Raw genomic sequence first — 19767 nt, 5'->3', positions numbered from 1 at the left:
TTTTTGACTCTGATCTCACAGGGGGTCATACCAGTGGCAGAAAGGGCAATGGGCCAGGTTCTGAGATATCTGGGCCCAAGAACAACCCTGCCACTGACTAGCTGCTTGACTGTGGCCCAGTCATTTGAATTCTCTGAGCCTCAGTTTCCTCAAGTGTAGACACCAGTTATGCCTGCCCCACAGGTGGGAAGTCCAGAGCTCAAAAAAGATGGCAGAAGTAAAAGGGATTTACTTTTGCGCCAAACCCAGGGCTCAGAGCTGGGAAACAAAGGGTGCCTGCCCTCACAGGGGCTCATCACAGAGCTGTGTAATTGGTAGAGGCCTCAGACATGCCAGGCAAGTTCACTACCAAGGGCCAAATCAGGGTAGTAGATCATAAAGGCTAAATCCTCTCAGTAAGAGTGTTCTAGACGGAACATACGTGTGGCCAAAAATTCGCACGTTGAAGCCCCAACCCCAGTGTGGCTGCATTTGGAGTAAGGAGGTAATTAAGGTTAAGTGAGATTATACGGGTGGGGCCCTGATCTGACAGCACTGGCATCCTTATTAGAGACCTCACAGGGCTCTCCCTCCCCCTCTCTGCAGTCACGTGCCTAGGGAAGGCCAGGTGGGGACGCAGTAAGAAGGTGGCCATCAGCAAGCCAGGAGGAGAGCTCTCACCAGAAACTATCTGAGCCAGAACCTCGATAGTGGGCTTCCTGCCTCCAGAACTGTGAGAAAATAAATTTCTGTTGTTTAATCTATCCAGTCTACGTTTAGTTAAGGCAGCCCAAGCCGACTACTACAAAGAGCTCACGCATACTGTTCAAGCCCTTTACGTTGTCCCAAGCATGAGATAAGAACCATTACTATCCCCATTTTACAGATTTAAAAAAAGAAGCGCAGAGCAGATCGGTAACTTCCCCCAGGTCACACCTCTGACAGAAAGCAGCATCGGGCTCAGCAGGGGGCAGGCTGGCGGCAGAGCGTGAGCCTGAGCACCACTCAGTGCGGGAGGGAGACAAGTCTGTGAGCTCCTCATGCGCATGGGTTGTGAGGGCTTGTCCGCTGCCAGCCTGGCACTTACCAGGTGCCCCGTAAACGCTAGAGAGAACGTCCAGGCCCAGGACAACGACGGGCACGGAGTCTGAGGGCCACCAGGGCCTTCTGGCTCCCACAGAGGAAGCACAGCCTCCATCCTCTCACCTCATCTTCTGGGGGGTGGGGTGGGTGTTGAAATCCCAACTCAGGGCCTGTGAGTGCTGTAGGGAGTCCAGGTCAGTGGGTTGAGCTTCTCAAAGTTATTCTGGCTGGTTCTTTTGGTGACTCTCTCTGCTACACCCACGGGAAGCCATCTCCCTGCATATCTGAGGATGCTGTGTTCCCCCGGACCTCAGCATCTACAGTCAGCTGGCCAAGATCCAGTACGAGCATGCATTCTGGGGTTTTCAAAGGATCACACAGCGAGCTACAAACAAAGCTGGGCCTGAAACCCAGAATTCATACTGTCACCAGATTCTTCTCAGGCCAAGGCCTGGGGAAAAGGAAAGAGCCTGGCGAGATGTCTGAGCCCCTGTCTCTGCCAGGCCCACAGGCCTCACGGTGCAGAGGCCTCCAGAGGGCTGCTGGGCTCCATGGTGGCTGCTTCTCGAGGCTAGAGCACCAGAGAGGTAGCCAGACCTGTAGGCTGAGAAGCCGGGCAGGGCAGAGCCTGCCAGTGGCTGTTTCCTGAACAGCGACAATAGCAAGAGGGAGCTCTCAGTTTTGGATGGTTGGGCCAGAGATATGTACATTCTGACCCCAGCAGACAACTCGGCACACTGTGGCCATGGAGCAGAGTTTAGCTGAGCACCCCTTCCCTCTGGGTCAGGCACTGTGCTGGGTGCTCAGCACTGATTCCAGTTGGAATCAGATAGGCCCTGCCCCTTCCCCTTACGGTCTAGCAGGGGGACAGACATTGAGGGAATATTCATACACGCATACAGTTACAAACATGACAAGGCCCTGAAGTAAGCTCCCAGGGATCTGAGAGTGTCAGGACAAAAGGCCCAGCCTGGGCTGGGGGGGCGGGAGAGGCTTCGCAGAGGAGGTGACAATAAAGCCCAGTTCTGTGGGGGGAACAGCGGTGGAGAATGCCTCCTGCAGAGGCCGTGGCTCACACAAAAGCCCTGAATCAGAAGCAGACGCTGTGGCAGGAGCAGAGACCCGTGGCAGGCAGGGCTCTACCTGAGGGCCGAGGTTGCTGCTGAGGGCTTCTAAGCAGGGGGTTAGACATTCACTTATAAGAGCTCACGTGGGTTGCTGCAGGCAGCAGACAGGTGCGGGGGGGGGGGGGGGGGGCAGGAGAGGCAACCGTTGCAACTGCCTGGGGCTTACCCACTCAGGAGCAGTTCCCACCGCTCGGCACTCCAGGTGCCCTGACGCTGCTGTGGGATGCTGGCCCACATGCTCTGGGCTTAGGGCACGGGTCAGTCAATGAAAATGTGGGCACGACATTTGTGACGATGCCCAAAGGCATCCCTGGCCTCATGCCCCTCCCCGAACCTGCTCCGTCTGCTCTGCCATCTCATTCTTGTCAAGTAAACGGCTCCTGAAATCCACCTTCCCCTGCCCTGCCACCCAGGGAGCCTTCCAGAGTGATCAGAGGGAAGCTGACAGCTTCACATGGCCATTCATGTTCATCTCCCCCTGCAGCCCTGCGACACGGTTACCCTTGACACAGATGCAGTGACGGTAACACCTGACAGTGTTTTTCTACCTTAGTGGCTTTATCCCTGTGGCTTGGCGGCCTGCATGTGCCAGTCCACACCAGAGCGCCCCTAAGGCTGGGATGGTGCCCATATCTACAGCCTCAGGCTCCAACCCCAAGCTGCGTGCCCTGGGTGCCCATGGGGGGCTGTGTCCCCTGCTGACAACAGTCTGCTGGCCACCTTACACCAACTCCCTCCCTGAGAGAAGTCGGTCTTTAACTTGCGCTGACTTTGAAACACGGAGGATTCTTTCTCTTTTGGATTCAAGGGAAGAGCCTTGTGCTTGGCAATCACCCGAGCTTAGCATTTAAGTTTTGCCAGGAGAATTTATAGAACTTTTTAGAAGTTACAGAACTGAGACGGGGGGTGGGGTGTAGGGGAGATCTAGAGGCCAGCTGGTTCTTCTGTAGGACCCTGTAGGACAAGGGACTTGTCTGAGGTCACAGAGTAAGATGGGGCAGGGCCTGGAGCCCAGCTTTTCTGTGAAGGATCAGTGTTCTTCTGTCGTGAGCTGAGGCCTGGCACGCCTCCAGTTCAAGATGGACCCTCATCTAACAAAGACCCCAGCCCCTCCCTGTTGAGCTCCTGGGGGGCCCAGGCACACTGGGCTCCTGCCCCTCCAGGTGACAGAGAGTCACAGTGAGGGAAGACTGGTCCCCACGCTGGCTGTTCTCCCCATCTGGCTGGGTGGCTGGTAAGAGAAGGGCTGGGGGGGCTGCATTTTCCACCTCCCCAAGTTCTCCCAGGAGGAAACAGCCTCCTCGCAGAGGCTAGACCCGATTCTCCTGTCCCTGCCCAGCTTTGAAATGTCTAGGACTTGGAGCCCAAGGACGTGTTCGGGGCTTGCTTCCTGGCACGCTCCGGATGGTGACACCTGGAGCAGTCTTTCCACTCACTCACCCCTGTGGCTGCCAAGCCCCCAGCAGCCGGCCAAGGGGTCCGAATCGGCCTCTCCAGAGCAGACGAGGGCTTTATTGGCCTCATCTGCCAGCAGGCTAGCGATCCTGGCCTGGCCGCAGAGTCGAGGTACCTGGTTTCCTGGTACTCACCTACCCGGCACACAGCTCAGGGCCTGGTCCCAGGCTGGGGCTCCCAGTGCTTTTCCAGGCGGGAAAGCCAAGGTGGAGGTCATGGGCCAGCACCCTCATTAGACTGGTTAAAAGTCTGGAGTCAGACTGCCTAGGTTTGCACCCAGTCCCAGGGGTGTGACCTTGGCCTTACTACTTCCTCTCTCTCTCTGAACTTCGGTTTTGTCATCTGTAGTATGAGGGCAATAATGGAGTCTATGTAACAATCATGGTCCTGTCAAGAAACAGGGGGCCCTGAAAGGGACAAGAGAGCAAATGAGCTAACATGTGGACAGTGCTCAGAACAGTGCAGGGCACGGGGCGTGATCAGATCACACGGAAGCACCCAGGGCTGCCCTTGTCTGCACTCCTGGAGGCATGCAGAGTGCAAGTCAGGGTGAAAGTCTCAGAGGGATAACCCAGAATCCACTCTAACTCATGTGTGGCAAAAAATAAAAAAAGAGGTCACTGACCCAATCTTTGTACTTTACCCTTAGTCCCAGGCTGATCCCCCCACCTGTAAAAGCAAGAGAAGCAGAAGGCAGTGGCCCTGCCCTCCGAGTGCTCGGGGAGACCAGATGCTTAGCGGGGGCAAGGGACAGGGACTCTAGAGCAGGGAAGGCACACCTTCAACCGTTACTGGAATGTGGGAGTGTGATTCTTGCCTCCTGCGGGGCCAGGAGAGAGGAAGCCTAGGGGAAAAAATCCTCCATTTTTTTCTCCAATCCACAGAGACCTGGTTCTCGTGCCAGCTCTGCTGGGCCTGCGGCATGATCCTGTGCAAGCCTCTCCTCGCCCTGTGCCTCAGCATCCCCTTCTGTAAAAGGAAGGACCTGGATGAGAGTGGCAGGTCCCAGATAACGGTTATACAACTTAATAGCATTACTCCAAAAAAAAAAAAAAAAGTTTAGGAAACTCTGGATGAGACACACATCAACAAGCTTCCTTTCTGTAGGGCTCTGAGTGCCTTGGATAGGTAATGCACACTGGTTCCCCAAGAGGAGATATAGCCCGTGTCCCCAGACGTACTCAACAAGAAAAGACAGTGTTGCTCCACCACATCGAGGGACTAATGTCTGAGGAATTCTGGTCTAGAAGAGTGTCAACGATTCCTCTGGCACAAAACTGTACGTTCACAGCAAAGGGCTCACTAAGAAAGCTGTGATTAAACTCCAATAAGGCTGCTGTAGACTGCAAGGGATGTGGACGCACAAAGAAGGGAAGCATCGTCGGAAGAGGAGGGGGCAGGGCCTGGGCCTCCAGGAACGAGGACAGCACTGGGCAAGGTGGGACTCTCATCCTGCAGGGAGGCTTGCCCCTTAGTGGCTGGTGGGAGGGGGTCTGAGATTCTGATGCCCTGGGCCAGGGGAGACCCACTGGGCCTTGGATAAGAAGTAAATCTGAAGCACGCTGACATGACGCAACAAGTTCCAGGGAGGAGATTGCGACTCTCCTGCCCACCACGCAGTCTCTGTGGAGCACTGCTGGTCAGGGGTTCTTCCCCCAACTTAAGACATCCCCAGTCCAGGCCATGAGCATCTATTACTTGACCTGACACTCAAGGCCTTCTATAAGCCAGTCCCCTTCCCTTTCTCCCATGCTGCTGGCTAGAAGGGGTAGCAAGGGCAGCATCTTGGGCCTGGAACGGAAGCAGAGACCCTGAGTGTGACAGAGCAACAGGACAGAAGGGCCTGACTGGTGTCACATCTGGGTTGCTCAGGCAGGAGAGAAATGCATACCTATCTTATTTATGTCACTGTTATTTAGGGGGTCTTTGTAACAGCAGGGAAGCCTGCATCCTGACTGATATACACTGGTATTATTTCCATTTTACAGAGGAGGAAACCGAGGTTCAGGGTACTTAAGGAACCTGCCTGAGGTCACAAAGCTAAAAAAGGAGGATCCAGTTTTGACCTTGTCAGACCTTTGGCCTGACTCCTGAACATGTGCTCTTTGCCCCACCACACACAGAGCTTCACTTCAAGGATGTGCACTGTGGCTCCATATAGGAAGATACAAGAGGCTGAGACCTTATCATCATGCTCCTTGCTGCAGAGGGAAACTCTTGGACGTGGTCCCGGCGAGGGTGGTATCCTGGAATCAAGGTACTGCACCACTCAGGTGCAGAACTGCAGACGCTGAGAACAGCGGTGGAGCCCCCAGACCGGCCCAGGCCCCCAGCAGGCAACCTGGCCTGCAAAAGCTCAGCACGCAGAGCCGCCCTGGGCCAGGAGAGCTGCCTTCCTCTCCTTGGCCAGTTGTCATCAGGGGAACCAGCTGGTCGTGGCACCAGGCAGGGAAGTGCAGCAGGAAGGAGAAAGGAAGGAAGACAGAGGGCTGGGCAAGAAGGGGGAGGGTGCCCACGGAGCTGGAAAAGCGGGACCTAATTTGGCAGTGAGCTATTTCAGGACTGTGCCCTGGGGACCTCAGACGAGAAATACTGGGGGAGGGGAGTCTGGTTGTGCAAATGCTCCTAATCCACGGCTTCTCTAGGGCAGTCAACTGCTCCTGGGCTCACTTGGGAGAGAGGAAGGAGAGAAGCCGACTGTCAGCACTTGTGCTGGGCGATGCGAGCTTGCTGTCTGAGCCATAAGGGTCTGTCTGTGCACATCAGAGCTAGGAACACGTTCATACTGTGTCTGGAGGAGCACGCTGCCTTGCAAGGAGTCCCCGTCTGTGGCGTTTGTTGTCATAAGTATAGAATCATCCCTATTTTACAGATGAGGAGACTGAGGCCAGGGGTAGGGGTTGAGGGAGAAGAGGTCAGAATATCCAGAAGGGGCTGAGGTCAGGGGCTGGAGGGGAGGTCGGGGAGGCTGGAGGAGGTTCCCACTGAGGACTCCCAGAGCAGGGAGGCCAGGGCTGCTATGGTACTGAGGGCCTGGGGTACCCTGTCTGTCGGTTGAGTTGGCGGGGGGGGACCTCTGTGGGCCCACCCGCAGGACTCTGCAGGGTTTGGCAGGCCCTGTGCAGGCAGTATACCCAGAGGAGCTCGTGGTCCCGTGGGGGATGTGGCAGCTGCACCAGGCTCCATGTCAGGTGGGCAGTGGGCAGGCCCAGAAAGAGGCCCACCCCCTCTCGGGGCAGACTACCTCTCCACCCCGCTGGGGCCTGCAGTAGCCTCTCAGCTCTTCTCTGGCCGCCCATCTATCCATTCACCACAGGGCAACCATGGCAAGCCTCTCAGAGGCTAGCCGTGTCTTGGCCTTGCTTAAAACTTTCGGTGCCTTCCTGCTGAGCCAGGAACAAAGCCAAAATTCCTTTCATGGCCTGGAAGCTCTCCTCACCTGGCTGGCCCCTGCCTCCCTCTTCAGACTCATCTCTTCCCACTCTCCCCACTTGACCTTTCAGCTCCGGTCACACTGGCCTTCCTTCAGACCCTGATTCCCCACTTCAGAGCCTTTGCACGTGCTCTTGCACAGGCTGTTCCACGCACCTTCTCTCCCGCTGCCGCCGGCCCCACCATGCCAGCTCCTTCCTGCTCTCCGTCAGACACCTCGTCAGCAGCAGAGCCCAGGCCAGGCCTGCTCTTGGGATGCTCACAGCTCTCTGGAGTTACCGAGGGGCGCCCATCTTCCCCCACACTGAGCTCTGTGAAGGCGGCACTGCTGCTCGTCTCTGCTCACCACTGTGCGCCCAGGGCCTGGCACACCACTAGTGCACAGAAGGCCACTACACGTTTCTCAAATGAACGAGTGAGTGAACAAATGAAAGAAAGAGAGATGCTGTAGGTGCCCAGGAGAGGGAAAAGACACTTCCAGCCGCAGGGACTGGGGAGGGGTTTACGGCGGGAATGACATTCACGGAGCCAGGGACAGCCTTAACACAAAGGAACAAAGTAGCTGCCATTTAAGGAACACTTGCTCTGTGCCAGGCACCCCACTGACACTGGGACATATGGTCGCCCTTCCTACTCATGAAGAAACCATCTCAAGTGTTTCCGGGGGACTGTCACCCAGCACTGTCTGCCTCTCTCCTTTTCTCTGGGATCCTGCTTTCGCTCTCCTTAGCTCCACTTCTTTTGGTCTCTGTCTCAGGCCTTGCCAGACCCTGGTTCAGGAGTAGCCTTCCTCACCTCCACTCCAGCAAAGCCAGGAAGAGGGACAGAGGCCGGGACACACACCCTGCTTCCCAGCCTGGAACCAGAACCGATAGGGAATTTGGGGGAGGGGCTGAGGCCACCTCTTTGACTTGTGGTAGTTCGGAGGCCTTGGCACTAGCTCTTCACCCTGGTTTGAAACAACTGTCACAGCCAGGCTTCTAGTCCTGGCACTCTCTCCACCAGACAGGCAGTGAAGTGTGGGTGAGAGGAAGATGCAAGCAAGAGCTGTTTACTGAGCACTTACTAGGTGCCAGGCCCCATGCTTAGCCCTCAACACACATTAACTCTTCAACCATTAACAACCCTGTGAGTACGTCATATTATTATCATCTTCAGTTTTCAGATGAGGAATCTGAGGTTGAGTGAACCAAATGACCACCCTGAAGTCCAGTGCTGGTGACAGGCAGGGTGAGGATTCAAGGTTGTGTCTCTGACTCCAAAGCCTGGCTCTAACCCCTGTTGAGCTGCCTCTCTTGGGCACAGCCCTTTGCAGCTGCACTTGCCCAGCTCTAAAATGAAGTCTTGACTGGCACATGGCTAAGGTCCCTGCTGGCTCAGGTGGGCTGGCAAAGACCCAAGTCTCCCCAGGAGACATCCCCAAACATGGGCCCGTATCCCCCGCCTGGCTTCATCTCCAATTCTGCCATCACCCCTGCCACAGCCCCAGTGGAAAGGTGAGATGGGAAAGGGGAGGGGTGGGCTGGGGGCTGTGTGTCCATGCGCCCTACACCTGGGATCCTGGGGGAGAGGCCACCATGGGAACAGCAGCTCTAGCTCCAGCCACACTGGGTTATCTCATAATCCTGCTGTGCTAGCTTGGGCCTGGCTGGCCATCCGCTGATACAATATCAATCAGGCACAGCTGGGAGCGCTGAACTCAAGAAGAGATTTAGGATGGCTATGGTGGCCTCCCCAGCATTTGCTTGTTTTGCTTCCATTTCCTTTTTCATGAGCTGATTTTACCTGCCACCAACCACTTTCTTGTCTCCGGTGCCCCTCGGGACAACATTCTAGCTTCTGAGCCTATGTGGGTGCTGTAGACTGAACATCTGTGTCCTCTCAGATTTCATATGTAGAAACCTAATCCCCAACATCATGATATTGGGATGGGGATTAGGGGATTAGTGCCTTTATAAGAGACTCCAGAGATCAACCCCATTCCTTCCGTCGTGAGAGGACACAGTGAGAAGACGGCTGTCCATGAACCAGGAAGTGGCCCTCACCAGACATCTAATCTGCTGGCACCTTGATCTTGGACTTCCCAGCATCCAGAACTGTGAGAAATAAGTTTCTGTTGTTTAAGCCACTCAGTCTATGGTATTTCTGTTATATCGGCCAGAAAAGACTAAGACAGTGGGAAAACAAAGGCAAAAACTGGAGAAGAAACGAGGACCCATCTCTGCTCCAGCCTGGAGGAGCACCCATCCACCAGAGTACCTCCCCCATTCCTGGCCGCTGGACTGGACTTCCCATTGACTCAGTACACCTGCTTTCACGTTCTTACTAATTCCCATGACAGTCCACAGGCAGGGTGGCAGGTGGTGACTGGTGCTGTCCCCCAGCCCCTTGTCTCTTGCCTCTGTGTCCTACTAGAATGGCCAAAAAACCCACATTTTTGCTTTCCTCAGATCCCTTGCTGCTAGGCCGATGTGGAGTAAAAAGTCAGGCCGCCCTGCTTCTTCCTCCTGCCTCTGGAGTCCTTGTGAGAGGGTGTCACCTGCCATCCTGGAGCCACGAGCGCCCAGAGAGCCACCGAGGTGCTGACCCAGGCCCTGATGCTGCACAGCTGCAGAGCAGCCCCGGGCTGCCGACCCTCAGGAGTCCCTGTCCTTATCGTCAAGGACACTGCTGGTTGTGTGGTTTTTACGTGCAGCCCAATATATCCTAACTTGCACAGGGAGACTCAGAGGAGCTTTGTGACTTGCCCAAGTGAAAGTGCTTACCATTTAAAGCTAAGGCTGTGACTACCCAACACAGGGAATACCTCCATAATCCTTCCGTAACTCTAATGGCAGCCCACACCCTGCTTCTCGAGGAACAAGGCCAGGGAGCGTGTCCATGCTTGGCCGGGTGCCTGTGGATCAAAGGCCTCAAGGCAGGAAGGAACGTCGGCTTTTCTCCTAGCTGAACTGTTTTTCCGACAATTTAGTCCCAAAGGTAACTTCTTCAGAATGTCCTGGGGCAGCATACTAGGCCCAGCCTCCTCCTGGAATGTCCTTCATCTTTGGGCCTGGACCACAACCCCTGAAGTCCACGGAGAGGACCTTGAGGCCCAGTGTGACCCTCCATCAACAAGGAAACACCCTTGTGCGTTCTCAACACTTGACTTACTAAGGCAGGGAATGGCTCAGCATTTTATCAAGATTCAGAAAAATGGTTTTCTATTTAGCCCTCAGTAAACTCCAAAACTCAGTGGAGGAGAACGCTCCATCTTCCCCTCATCAGCACCTCTTCATTAAATGCCAATCATGCAAGAGGTCCAAGCCTGCTGCAGCTTTCCGGATTCTCTAGGGTGGGCAGTTGACAGCAGGATGGAACCCAAGCAAAGGCAGGGCTCCTCCTATGAGCGCTCAGACCCCGGCACTCACCTTTACTCAGCTCAGGCTGCCCTCAGCCAGGGGGGCCTGCTTCCCTCCTACCACTGTTCATCTGTAAGGCCTAATGAACCTTTGAAAACTAGAGTAGTTGTTACTCTGATTCAAGGCACATGATGCTAATAACCGCTAAGCTTTCCTGAGTACCTACTGCGTGCCGGGCCCTGCTCTAAGAGCTTCTACCTATTAGTCCTTTAATCCTCAAGACAACCCAGTGAGATATGTCATTATCACTGCACTTTCACCAGAATAAAAAACACTATCTACTGAAGCATCTGCCCTCCTTGCCTGCGCCCTGGGGGCAGGAACTGGGTCTTGCCCACCACTGCAGGAACACCAATGTGGACAAATGGACGGGTGAACGCTCAGGTGGACAAGACCGTCCTGGCCCTCCAGACTCACTGTCTAGCTGCAGAGGGGAGGCATCCTGAGGCAGAGGGCCGGGGAGAGCTGGGGCTGGAGCTCCAAAATGACAAGCGTTCAGAGGAGGGGGCAACCATTTGCAGCTGAGGAAACCCAAGAATACTCTAAGGAGGAGAGGAACTGGAGGGACATCTCAAAAACCTGAAATTTTAATCCCTCCTCTTCCTTTCCCACCTTGAAACCTGCTGTTCCTTTGAGTTGGTTCTTCCTTTTGGAGTAAGGCCAGGAAGAGCCACTTGTGCCGCCAACCTGGGCCAAGGTACTAGCAGGCAGGTATGGAACTCCTTATGGCAGGGCTTAAGATAAAGACGCCTGCCCCAAACCCAGAGCCTGGGGCCTGATCCAGCCTTAGACCACAGGGAGCAAGCCGACCTGGCTGCACTGAGCCCTGCAGAGCTGGGGAAGCCTTGGAAATCAAAGGATGGGATCCCTCATCTTTTCATTTTTGCATGTAAACCCACCTCCCTGTGCACTGTCTGCCAGGGATGTGACTGCTTACAAAGTTTCTGCGGGATGAGTGACTAACCAACCAAATGAAACAAAACAAGGCCCCAGGTTGGCTGAGTGATTTGGGGCAGACTGCTGAGATGGAAAGAGAAGTGAACAGTGATTCAGAAAACCTGAAGTTCTAGTCCTGGGCCTGCCAGGTCATCCCTTGTGTAAGTCTCTTTCCTGTTGGGCCCAGGTGGGGCCTATTTTTTGCCACCATCTGCAAAATGGAGCAGCAGACTTAGGTGGCCTTGAATGGAGGAATTTCAAACTCTATTAACCTGGGCAGCAGGGGATCAGAGCCAGGCCAGGCCTGGTCCGATACAGCTGAGGAGCGGCGTGGTACCTAGCATGCAGCAGTGTACATGCTGCTGCCCAGAGGAAGCCTCTTCTTGGCCTCAGGTTTGGGCCTTCATCTGTCACCTCCCCAGCCCCCGTCAGATCTGACAACCACCACTGAGGACCGCTGCGGTTTCTCCAGACTCCAGGAACTCAGGCAGACACAGACCAGAGAGCATCCTTGCTTTTGTCTGTTTCAGAATTCATGTAAACCACAGGGTGAACGGCACTGCGCCGTGGAGATGGCGCCACCACATTCCCCTGATTAAAAAGAAGTTAGGGGCTTCCCTGGTGGTGCAGTGGTTGGGAGTCCGCCTGCCGATGCAGGGGACACGGGTTCGTGCCCCAGTCTGGGAAGATCCCGCATGCCACGGAGCGGCTGGGCCCGTGAGCCATGGCCGCTGAGCCTGCGCGTCCGGAGCCTGTGCTCCGCAACGAGAGAGGCCACAACAGTGAGAGGCCCGCGTACCGTGCAAAAAAAAAAAAAGTTACTGTTCAGCGCTCCACTGTGTGATTTAAATGTCAAGATTTCTTTTACCAGAGGAGATCCAATGACATTCTGGAATCTAAGTATGAAATTTGATTCTGCCTCCCCAAATAGTGCCATTATCTCTAAGGAGGGGGTGTTCTAATGAAGCCTCTTGGTGGAACATTAGAGGCTGGGCAGCAATTCCAGAAACAGCACTGATCTTTAGTCCCGCTTGAGTCACTGACCCTGGGCCGCCCAGTAAGTGCTGTACGTGTCAGGCACTGTCCTAAGTGCTTCACATGCATCACCTCATTTAGTCTTACAACAGAGGAAAGGGGACAGTATTAGAATTATGCCTGTTTTACATACAGAAACACTGAGGGTTAAGGAAGTTAAATAATTTACGCAGGGCCAAACTCTTCCAAAATATAGCAGAGGGAGGAATACTCCCAAACTCATTCTACGAGGCCACCATCACCTTGATACCAAAACCAGACAAGGATGTCACAAAGAAAGAAAACTACAGGCCAATATCACTGATGAGCATAGATGCAAAAATCCTCAACAAAATACTAGCAAACAGAATCCAACAGCACATTAAAAGGAACATACACCATGATCAAGTGGGGTTTATTCCAGGAATGCAAGGATTCTTCAATATATGCAAATCAATCAACGTGATACACCATATTAACAAACTGAAGGAGAAAAACCATATGATCATCTCAATAGATGCAGAGAAAGCTTTCGACAAAATTCAACACCCATTTATGATAAAAGCCCAGCTGGGATTTGATTGAATGCAGTATCCAATACTTCTTGTGTCAGGCATTGTACTAGATAGATAAGATCTATATTCTGTCCTCAGAGAGTTTATAATTTAATGGGAGAAATAGGCATATGCACAAACGAAAAAAACGAAAATGAGAGTATTTTCAACTGAATAAAGCCTTATACAAGTTCAAAGCATTATCTCTTCGCTATTGTCCCATTATAATGTACTTTACATATGCAAATATACATGTATATGCACATAAATTTTATGTATATTTTTATATACACATGGGTGTGATAAAATTTATAACATGGGATTGTTCACAGACTTTCCCCATCTCCCACGGTCGTCCAAGTGAACCTCCTAAACCTGTAATTGTCCAGTCTCCCCCAGACTTTCTTCCAGTGTCTGAGTTTAGGTCAGTTCTGCCACACAAGTTTCTCTGCTTTTGTGATGCAGATGCAGGCCCTGGGCTGAGGACGGAGGAAGGGGGAGGGAGAGGGACTCCACTCAAAAAGTTAAGAGAATTTACATGATAATGAACTGGGGGTGAGTAGGGAGGGAAGGAAGGAGGGAGACGGAGATGGAGAGAGAGACAGTGAGAAGAAGAAAGAGAGAAACTGAGGAACAGTTGGAGAAAGGGAAAGAGGGAGAAGAGGAGAGGGGACCCCGTCTAGGCATAGAGCAGGAGAGGGAGGAAGAAAGCAGGAGGAAAAGAGGCAGAATAGCAAGAAGGAGAAAGAGGACAGGAGGGGAAAAGCCTGGCAGGCTGGCGGTAGAGAGATGGTCTCTTGGGGAACTTAGAGAGAAAGCAGCTAAAGAGAGTGGGGTTGGGACAGACATGAGGAAGACAGAAAACGACTTGTGAGAAAAGCAGTGGATGTTGCCCTTTGAGTCCCTTTTCATATTTCTGGAGAAACTCCGAAGAAAGAATGGGATTCTGAAGATTTGTTTTGCCTGGTTGTACTGTGCCTATTTAAATGGGACTCTGCTCTGGACCTGAGCTATATGAATTATAGCTTCCTTGGGGTTACAAATCTGTATTATATACGTATATATTTTGTGCTGAATGTCCCTGGGTAAGTCACTTTGCCTCTCTGTGCCTCTTTTTTTTTTTTTTCACTTGTAAAATGGGGATAACAATAGCACCCACTGCACAGGTAGCTGTTAGGATTAAAATTTTTAATTAATATAAATGGTTTAATGCAAGCCCTAGAACATAAAAATTGAAAGCAACTATTATCATCATCTTCAATTCTTGGAGCTGCAGTTCTCTGAGTCCATCTACTACTTGCTGATTCCAGCTGGAGCCCATGAGGTTGAGACCATATTTGGCCCAGCCCAGCCTGTCTCCTGACTTTCTGCCAGAGGTGTCACCTTGTTTCCAGTCATCCAGGCCAGTAACACTAGAGTCCCAGTTTCCTGATCCTTACACTTTTTTTTTTTTTTTTTTGCGGTACGCGGGCCTCTCACTGTTGTGGCCTCTCCCGTTGCGGAGCACAGGCTCCGGACGCGCAGGCTCAGCGGCCATAGCTCACGGGCCCAGCCGCTCCGCGGCATGTGGGATCTTCCCAGACCGGGGCACGAACCCGCGTCCCCTGCATTGGCAGGAGGACTCTCAACCACTGCGCCACCAGGGAAGCCCCTGATCCTTACACTTTTGCCCCAGTAGCCAAGTAACTACCAGGTCCCTTTCTTTCATCACCACACATCACTTTGCTGCCCTTCCTTTCCAACTCCCATCGAGACCCTTACTGTAGCTCCCAACCTGCCTCCTGACCTTCAGTCTCTCCCACCACTAGCCCACCATGCACATGCCATCATGATAATCTCCTAAAACTCGCTTTCATCCCATTCTTCCCCAGCTCAAACTTTATCAATGGCTGCCTACTGCCAACAGGATAAAACCCAAACCCCTTGACATACTTTCCAAGGCCTACCCAATCTGGATCTAACTGTATCTTCTAACTTTCCCACACCTTCCCATATCCTAATCCTCTGTCCTGGCCACTGGCCTCCTCCGTCAGTCAAATCTCCTCTGGTCACCACCAACCCATGGCCTTTATTCATGCTCTTCTCTGCTTCAAGTCCCTTTCCTCACCTACATCTGTGCCTGTGAAGCCATACCTCTGCTTCAAGGACAGTTCCAGCCTCACTTCCTCTAAGAAGCTTTCCCTGACCACTTCACGGAATGAGCCTATGAGCCCTGTCCTCCCAAGAAGATGACCAGCCCCTTCAAGGCCCCATCCCACATTCCTCTCTTTCTCCAGAGCTTAGCACAAACTAAACATATAGTAGGTACTCAGTCAACATCTGTTCAGTAGTGATAACATTACAGGTTCTTTTCCTTTTTTCTCTGAGTACCGAGAAAGTTAGAAATGTCTTTCTACTCAAGAGATTTTTTTGGGCGGGTCTACTATGTGCTGAGCACTGTGCTGGTTGTTGGGGTGGGGAGGTGACCCAAAGATGAATGACACAGGCCTTGAGCAGAAAGACCTTAGACATAATAGAGTTCTTATTCTAGGCTCCACTGGTGGGCTTTAGGAGTTCCAGAGCCCCCTGAAATGGTATGAAAAATTTCCTGGACATGTGAGTGAGTGCATGGCTCTGGAGAGAAGGCTCATGGCTTTCATTAGTTGCTCAAATGGGTTTTGATCACCCTGAAGCACAAGGGTCACTGCTCTAAGGAAAGAGCGGACACACTGCATGAGATACATGCTCAACAGAGAAAGCGCTGAGCTGAGCTGGGCTGGGCTGAGCTGAGCTGGGCTGGGCTGTCAGGGGAAGGAGAGGAAGTCTTCATGCAAAGACGGGAGCTCAGTTGGTCCTTGCTAAGCAGGAAGAGCTCCGGGGGAAGAGAGGGGAGAAGGCACAAGAGGCAGAAGGTGTGGTCTGAGCCGAGGCCTGGAGGTGTGGGAGTGTGTGGTATCTTTGGGGAGCAGTCTGTGGCCTGGGGGTGCTGGGGCGTGGGGTATATAAGGAGATCCCTGACGTTTGCCCAACAAAGAGGCTCTTTCAGGCTTGGGCTCATGCACTGTCATATGGCCTCAGGTGAGTCCACACCCCAGAGAGGCTGCAGGAGAAACCAGTCAGTCCTCCCTCCACTGGGGGGCCAGGGCAGGGGGGCAAGCCAGCTGCCAGGAGAAGTCAAGGACATTGTTCTAATGAGGTATGGCAAGGAAGCTTCTAGATGCTTCTCTGTATGGAGAGTATAAAGCTGGTTGGCCCAAGCAGGTGCTGGGTGTGGGGCTGTTTTCCTCCAGATATGCCATTATGGGTGGGGGGACGATGTCGGACGTGCGGAAGCCAAGAGAGAGAAGGAGGTCTTTTCTTTACACACCAAAACCCTAATCTGGGTCGGCTCTGCATGGGACGGTTCTCCCAACATCCAAACAGCAGATCCCCCAGGTGGGCAGCCCCTGGGAACCCGAGAGAGGAAAGAGTTTGGAGACCCAGCCTTGGGGTCAGGGCATCTGGTCACCAACAACTGGCCAGCTGCAGGCAGACCTGACTGGAGGGCATCCAACACCCCAGGGCCCACCTCTGCCCCTGGACGCAGTTCAGGCTGAACAGAGCTTCTCGTTCCCAACTTGCCAGGCTCACTTCTCACTCAGGGCCCTGGTAGCGTCCGCTTAGAACCTCTGTCCCTCCTCCTCCTCCCACGGCTGGCTCCTCCTTAGAGTCGAGTTTCATCACAAATATCCCTTCCAGGTTCAGGGGAACCTTCCCTGGCCACCCAGTCTGAAGTGGCTGCCCCCTTCCACCTCAAGCCCCTGACAACTGATATGCAGGCAGGCGGGGGATCCTTGCACCCTGCTGCCCAAACAGCAAATCCAGAGCAGCCCACTCCCAGGAAACACCTTCTCCAGCTGCCTGGCTCACTTTAGCCTAAGGTGAAATAACACAGGAGGAGGTGCCCCAGGGTCTGGAGGCCTTTGCCAGCCAGAAGGACTGTGCCTGACAAACCTGTGCTGCCCCGCAGACCGGTCAGGCGTCTGCCACGGTGCCACCTGCCGGAAGACGACTGGGCTCCAGCTCCTCTCTGTGTCCAGTGGACTCTCCAGGGAGTCCCCACTCTGCTCTTGGTCTCCCTTCCCAGAGGAGCCTTTCCTGATCTCCTACTTGAGGGTTGTCTCAACCAGGAATCCCACAGAAGAGGAACAGCCACAGAAGCCAAGGGGTCCCACAGTATAGTCCTTAATATATCATCTTCCTAGCAATTCCCAAGCAATCATCTCTCTATTCAGGATAATAAAATGGGGGGAAAGAAAAATCCCCCCGTGAACAACAAACGTTTTCCAAAACTGAAGGAGAAAAGCATTCTGAAGTCGCACTGACTGTCTGGGTTATAATCCGGGCAGGAGGTTTTGGGGAAAGAAGACTGGTTGGGAGGTGGGCATGGCGGTGAACACACATACTCTTGGAAGATCTCGCAGGCTGTGGTTGTGTGTGCCTGCGTGCATGTGTGTTTGTGTGGGTGTTTGTGTAAGGTGTGAGCTGTGGACACGTGAGCTTTTGCACTGGGCCTGGCGTCTGGTTAACTGAGATTCAGGCTCCAGGCTCTCTCTTTGGCCAAAAGGCAGACAGAAAGACCAAAGGCCTGTGGCCTGTCCCATGTCTGAAGATCATACCAGGCATTTCCTGCTCTGGGCTTTAATGACTGAGTTGAGTAAAGTGAGTTAATACTTGTAAGGTGCTTAGCACAGTGCCTGGCAGCTAGGAGGTGTTCAGTACAAGAGAGCTATTTGTATAAGCACTGTGGCCATTATCATTAACAATGAATGAGGCCCTGTAACTTGTCTGGCTACTTGCAACCTGTCTTGGCTACTTCTGATGATCTGAGTTGCTCTTTGCTGACTGGTTTCTCCAGCTCCACTCCTACTGTGCTCGTTCCTGTATCCCCAGCAAGGCCTGGTACACTGTACTCTCAGTGAATACTAAGTGGAAACAAGACTGAAGAACTCAGTGCCCCTGGTTCCGCAGGCCCTGGCTCTATGACCAAATCCAAAGCTAGTCCCTGGGGAGAAGTACTTCCTCTGCAGAGCCAGCTTCCAGACTCAGCCTTGCAGAGGGGCAGCGTCCGGCTTCCCCACCCCAGGCTGGTCTTGGACACACTCTCAGTCACCCAGTTCCCATCTTCTGGGAGGAGGCAATGCCTGAGCTGGGATGACTCTGTCGCATGGAATTAGGATTTTGTGCATAAAATATTGAATTTTACATTTAAAGCTATCTGTCGCAGATGATTTATCAGACCCAGAGAAGGTGAAGATAGTTTTCCTCTGTAAGGGAGGTGATTTTTTAGCCAAGACAGGATATATACACTATGTATAACCAAACCACGCAGTAATCGGAGATTAACGCTCTCCGTCCAGAGCCTCCAAGGAGGGGCCCAGGCGCTCGGAGACCTCCACCTGCTCCCCTCCTCACACTCCAGGTCACAGGAGGGGGATCGCTGGGATTCAGGGTCCCACCAGGAGACGAAGAGTCACTTTTAGATAGACTTATCTGAGGCTGTTTTCCCTCCCTCCCCGCCACCTTTTATTTGGCTTTGCCAGTATAGCTGTGTAAGGTTCAGTCTTACAGTTAACGCAAATGTTTGCAAAAACATTATTCCATTCACCACTTATCAGATGCCTGGAAACTCAACTGAAAAATTGTCCCTGTTCTAGGATGTCGACCTCCTACAGGAAGGAGAGCCTCTTCGGTCCTCAGACACACCTCGGAGAGGCAGAAAACACAACCCATGGGGCAAAGGAGGGAAGAGACTGAATTCAAATGGCTGCCCCACCCCCAACAAGGTAAGGAAAGCTCTCCTAAGGAGGGAAGATGGTGGCTAGGTGGGGCTTGTTTTGTCTAAGAAATATTTTTTCTGTTCAGGTTAATTGCCCAAGGGCATGTACTTGGACAATGTTGTGAGAGTCCCAGTTTAGGGCAGTCACCAACCCTTTCGCATCTGCAAAATAAACCCTGGAATTCTGTGGCTGTTGTCTCCTTCCTTGGCGATTGTGCTGTGGCGGTCTGCTTGTCACCAGAGCCCCTGTTTAACTGTATTGGCCAGGTCGACTGGTACACTGGCGGGTGACACAGCACAGTCTCGTCCTGTCCCTGCACGGCAGCCTGGCCTTATGAAGAGGACGCAGCGGGTACCAGAGACGGCCCTCTCCTCCCCGTGTGCATGGGCGCAGCAGCCTACCTTTCTCTCCTTGTCACCGTATTCGATGCCCAAAGTGTCCATGGCCCGGACGATGGCTGCCAGGGACTGGATGGTGTTGCTGTAGACAACGGGCTTGTACTGTTTCACGTCTTCTCCAGAGAAGCCATCTTCGTGGATGATCCTAGAGCAAAACCACACACAGCATGCCTGATGAGTGCGCTGTCCACAGCTGGCACCGAGCGTGCCGGGCATGTGAAGCCCCACCCCAGCCAACCTCCCGGCTGAGGGCCGGGACCAGCTCGGATGCTGAATTACTGAGCTGCTGTGATAAAACCACAAAATCTGAAGGAAAAATCGACCTAAATTACTGAAAATTAATCTGAAAAACAGAACAGTGGAAAAAAGAAACGCAGTCTTTTTACATTCCCTATGTACAGTGAAAGAAAGATCAGTCAAGGGGTTGACAATACTTGAAAGCACTTAGAACACACACTAAGCACTCGATAAATGTTCACCATTAGTATTTTTAAGCAAAGCTCAGGGTTTTAACTTAAATACCCACTTAGGAGTATACTGCTGAAGACCCCTGCGAGAAGCCTGCACACGAAGAATACATTTTTTCTTTC

The 19767-nt window shown here is 52.9% G+C and overlaps 1 protein-coding gene across 1 annotated transcript in view; it reads right to left on the bottom strand.

The window, feature by feature from the left end:
• Positions 1-19767, bottom strand: part of LOC117309140 (guanine nucleotide-binding protein G(o) subunit alpha-like) — a 146586-nt gene that overhangs the window by 42580 nt on the left and 84239 nt on the right. Inside the window, exon 3 of the mRNA XM_033845362.2 lies at positions 19181-19322. Within this exon, the coding sequence (XP_033701253.2) occupies positions 19181-19322 (142 nt within the window). The remainder of the gene's footprint in view (positions 1-19180; positions 19323-19767) is intronic.

The sequence above is a fragment of the Tursiops truncatus genome, chromosome 19 (genome assembly GCF_011762595.2).
Source record: "Tursiops truncatus isolate mTurTru1 chromosome 19, mTurTru1.mat.Y, whole genome shotgun sequence".
Taxonomy (NCBI): domain Eukaryota; kingdom Metazoa; phylum Chordata; class Mammalia; order Artiodactyla; family Delphinidae; genus Tursiops; species Tursiops truncatus.
The sequence above is the reverse complement of the archived record's forward strand: the minus strand, read 5'-3'. Positions and strand labels throughout refer to the sequence as shown.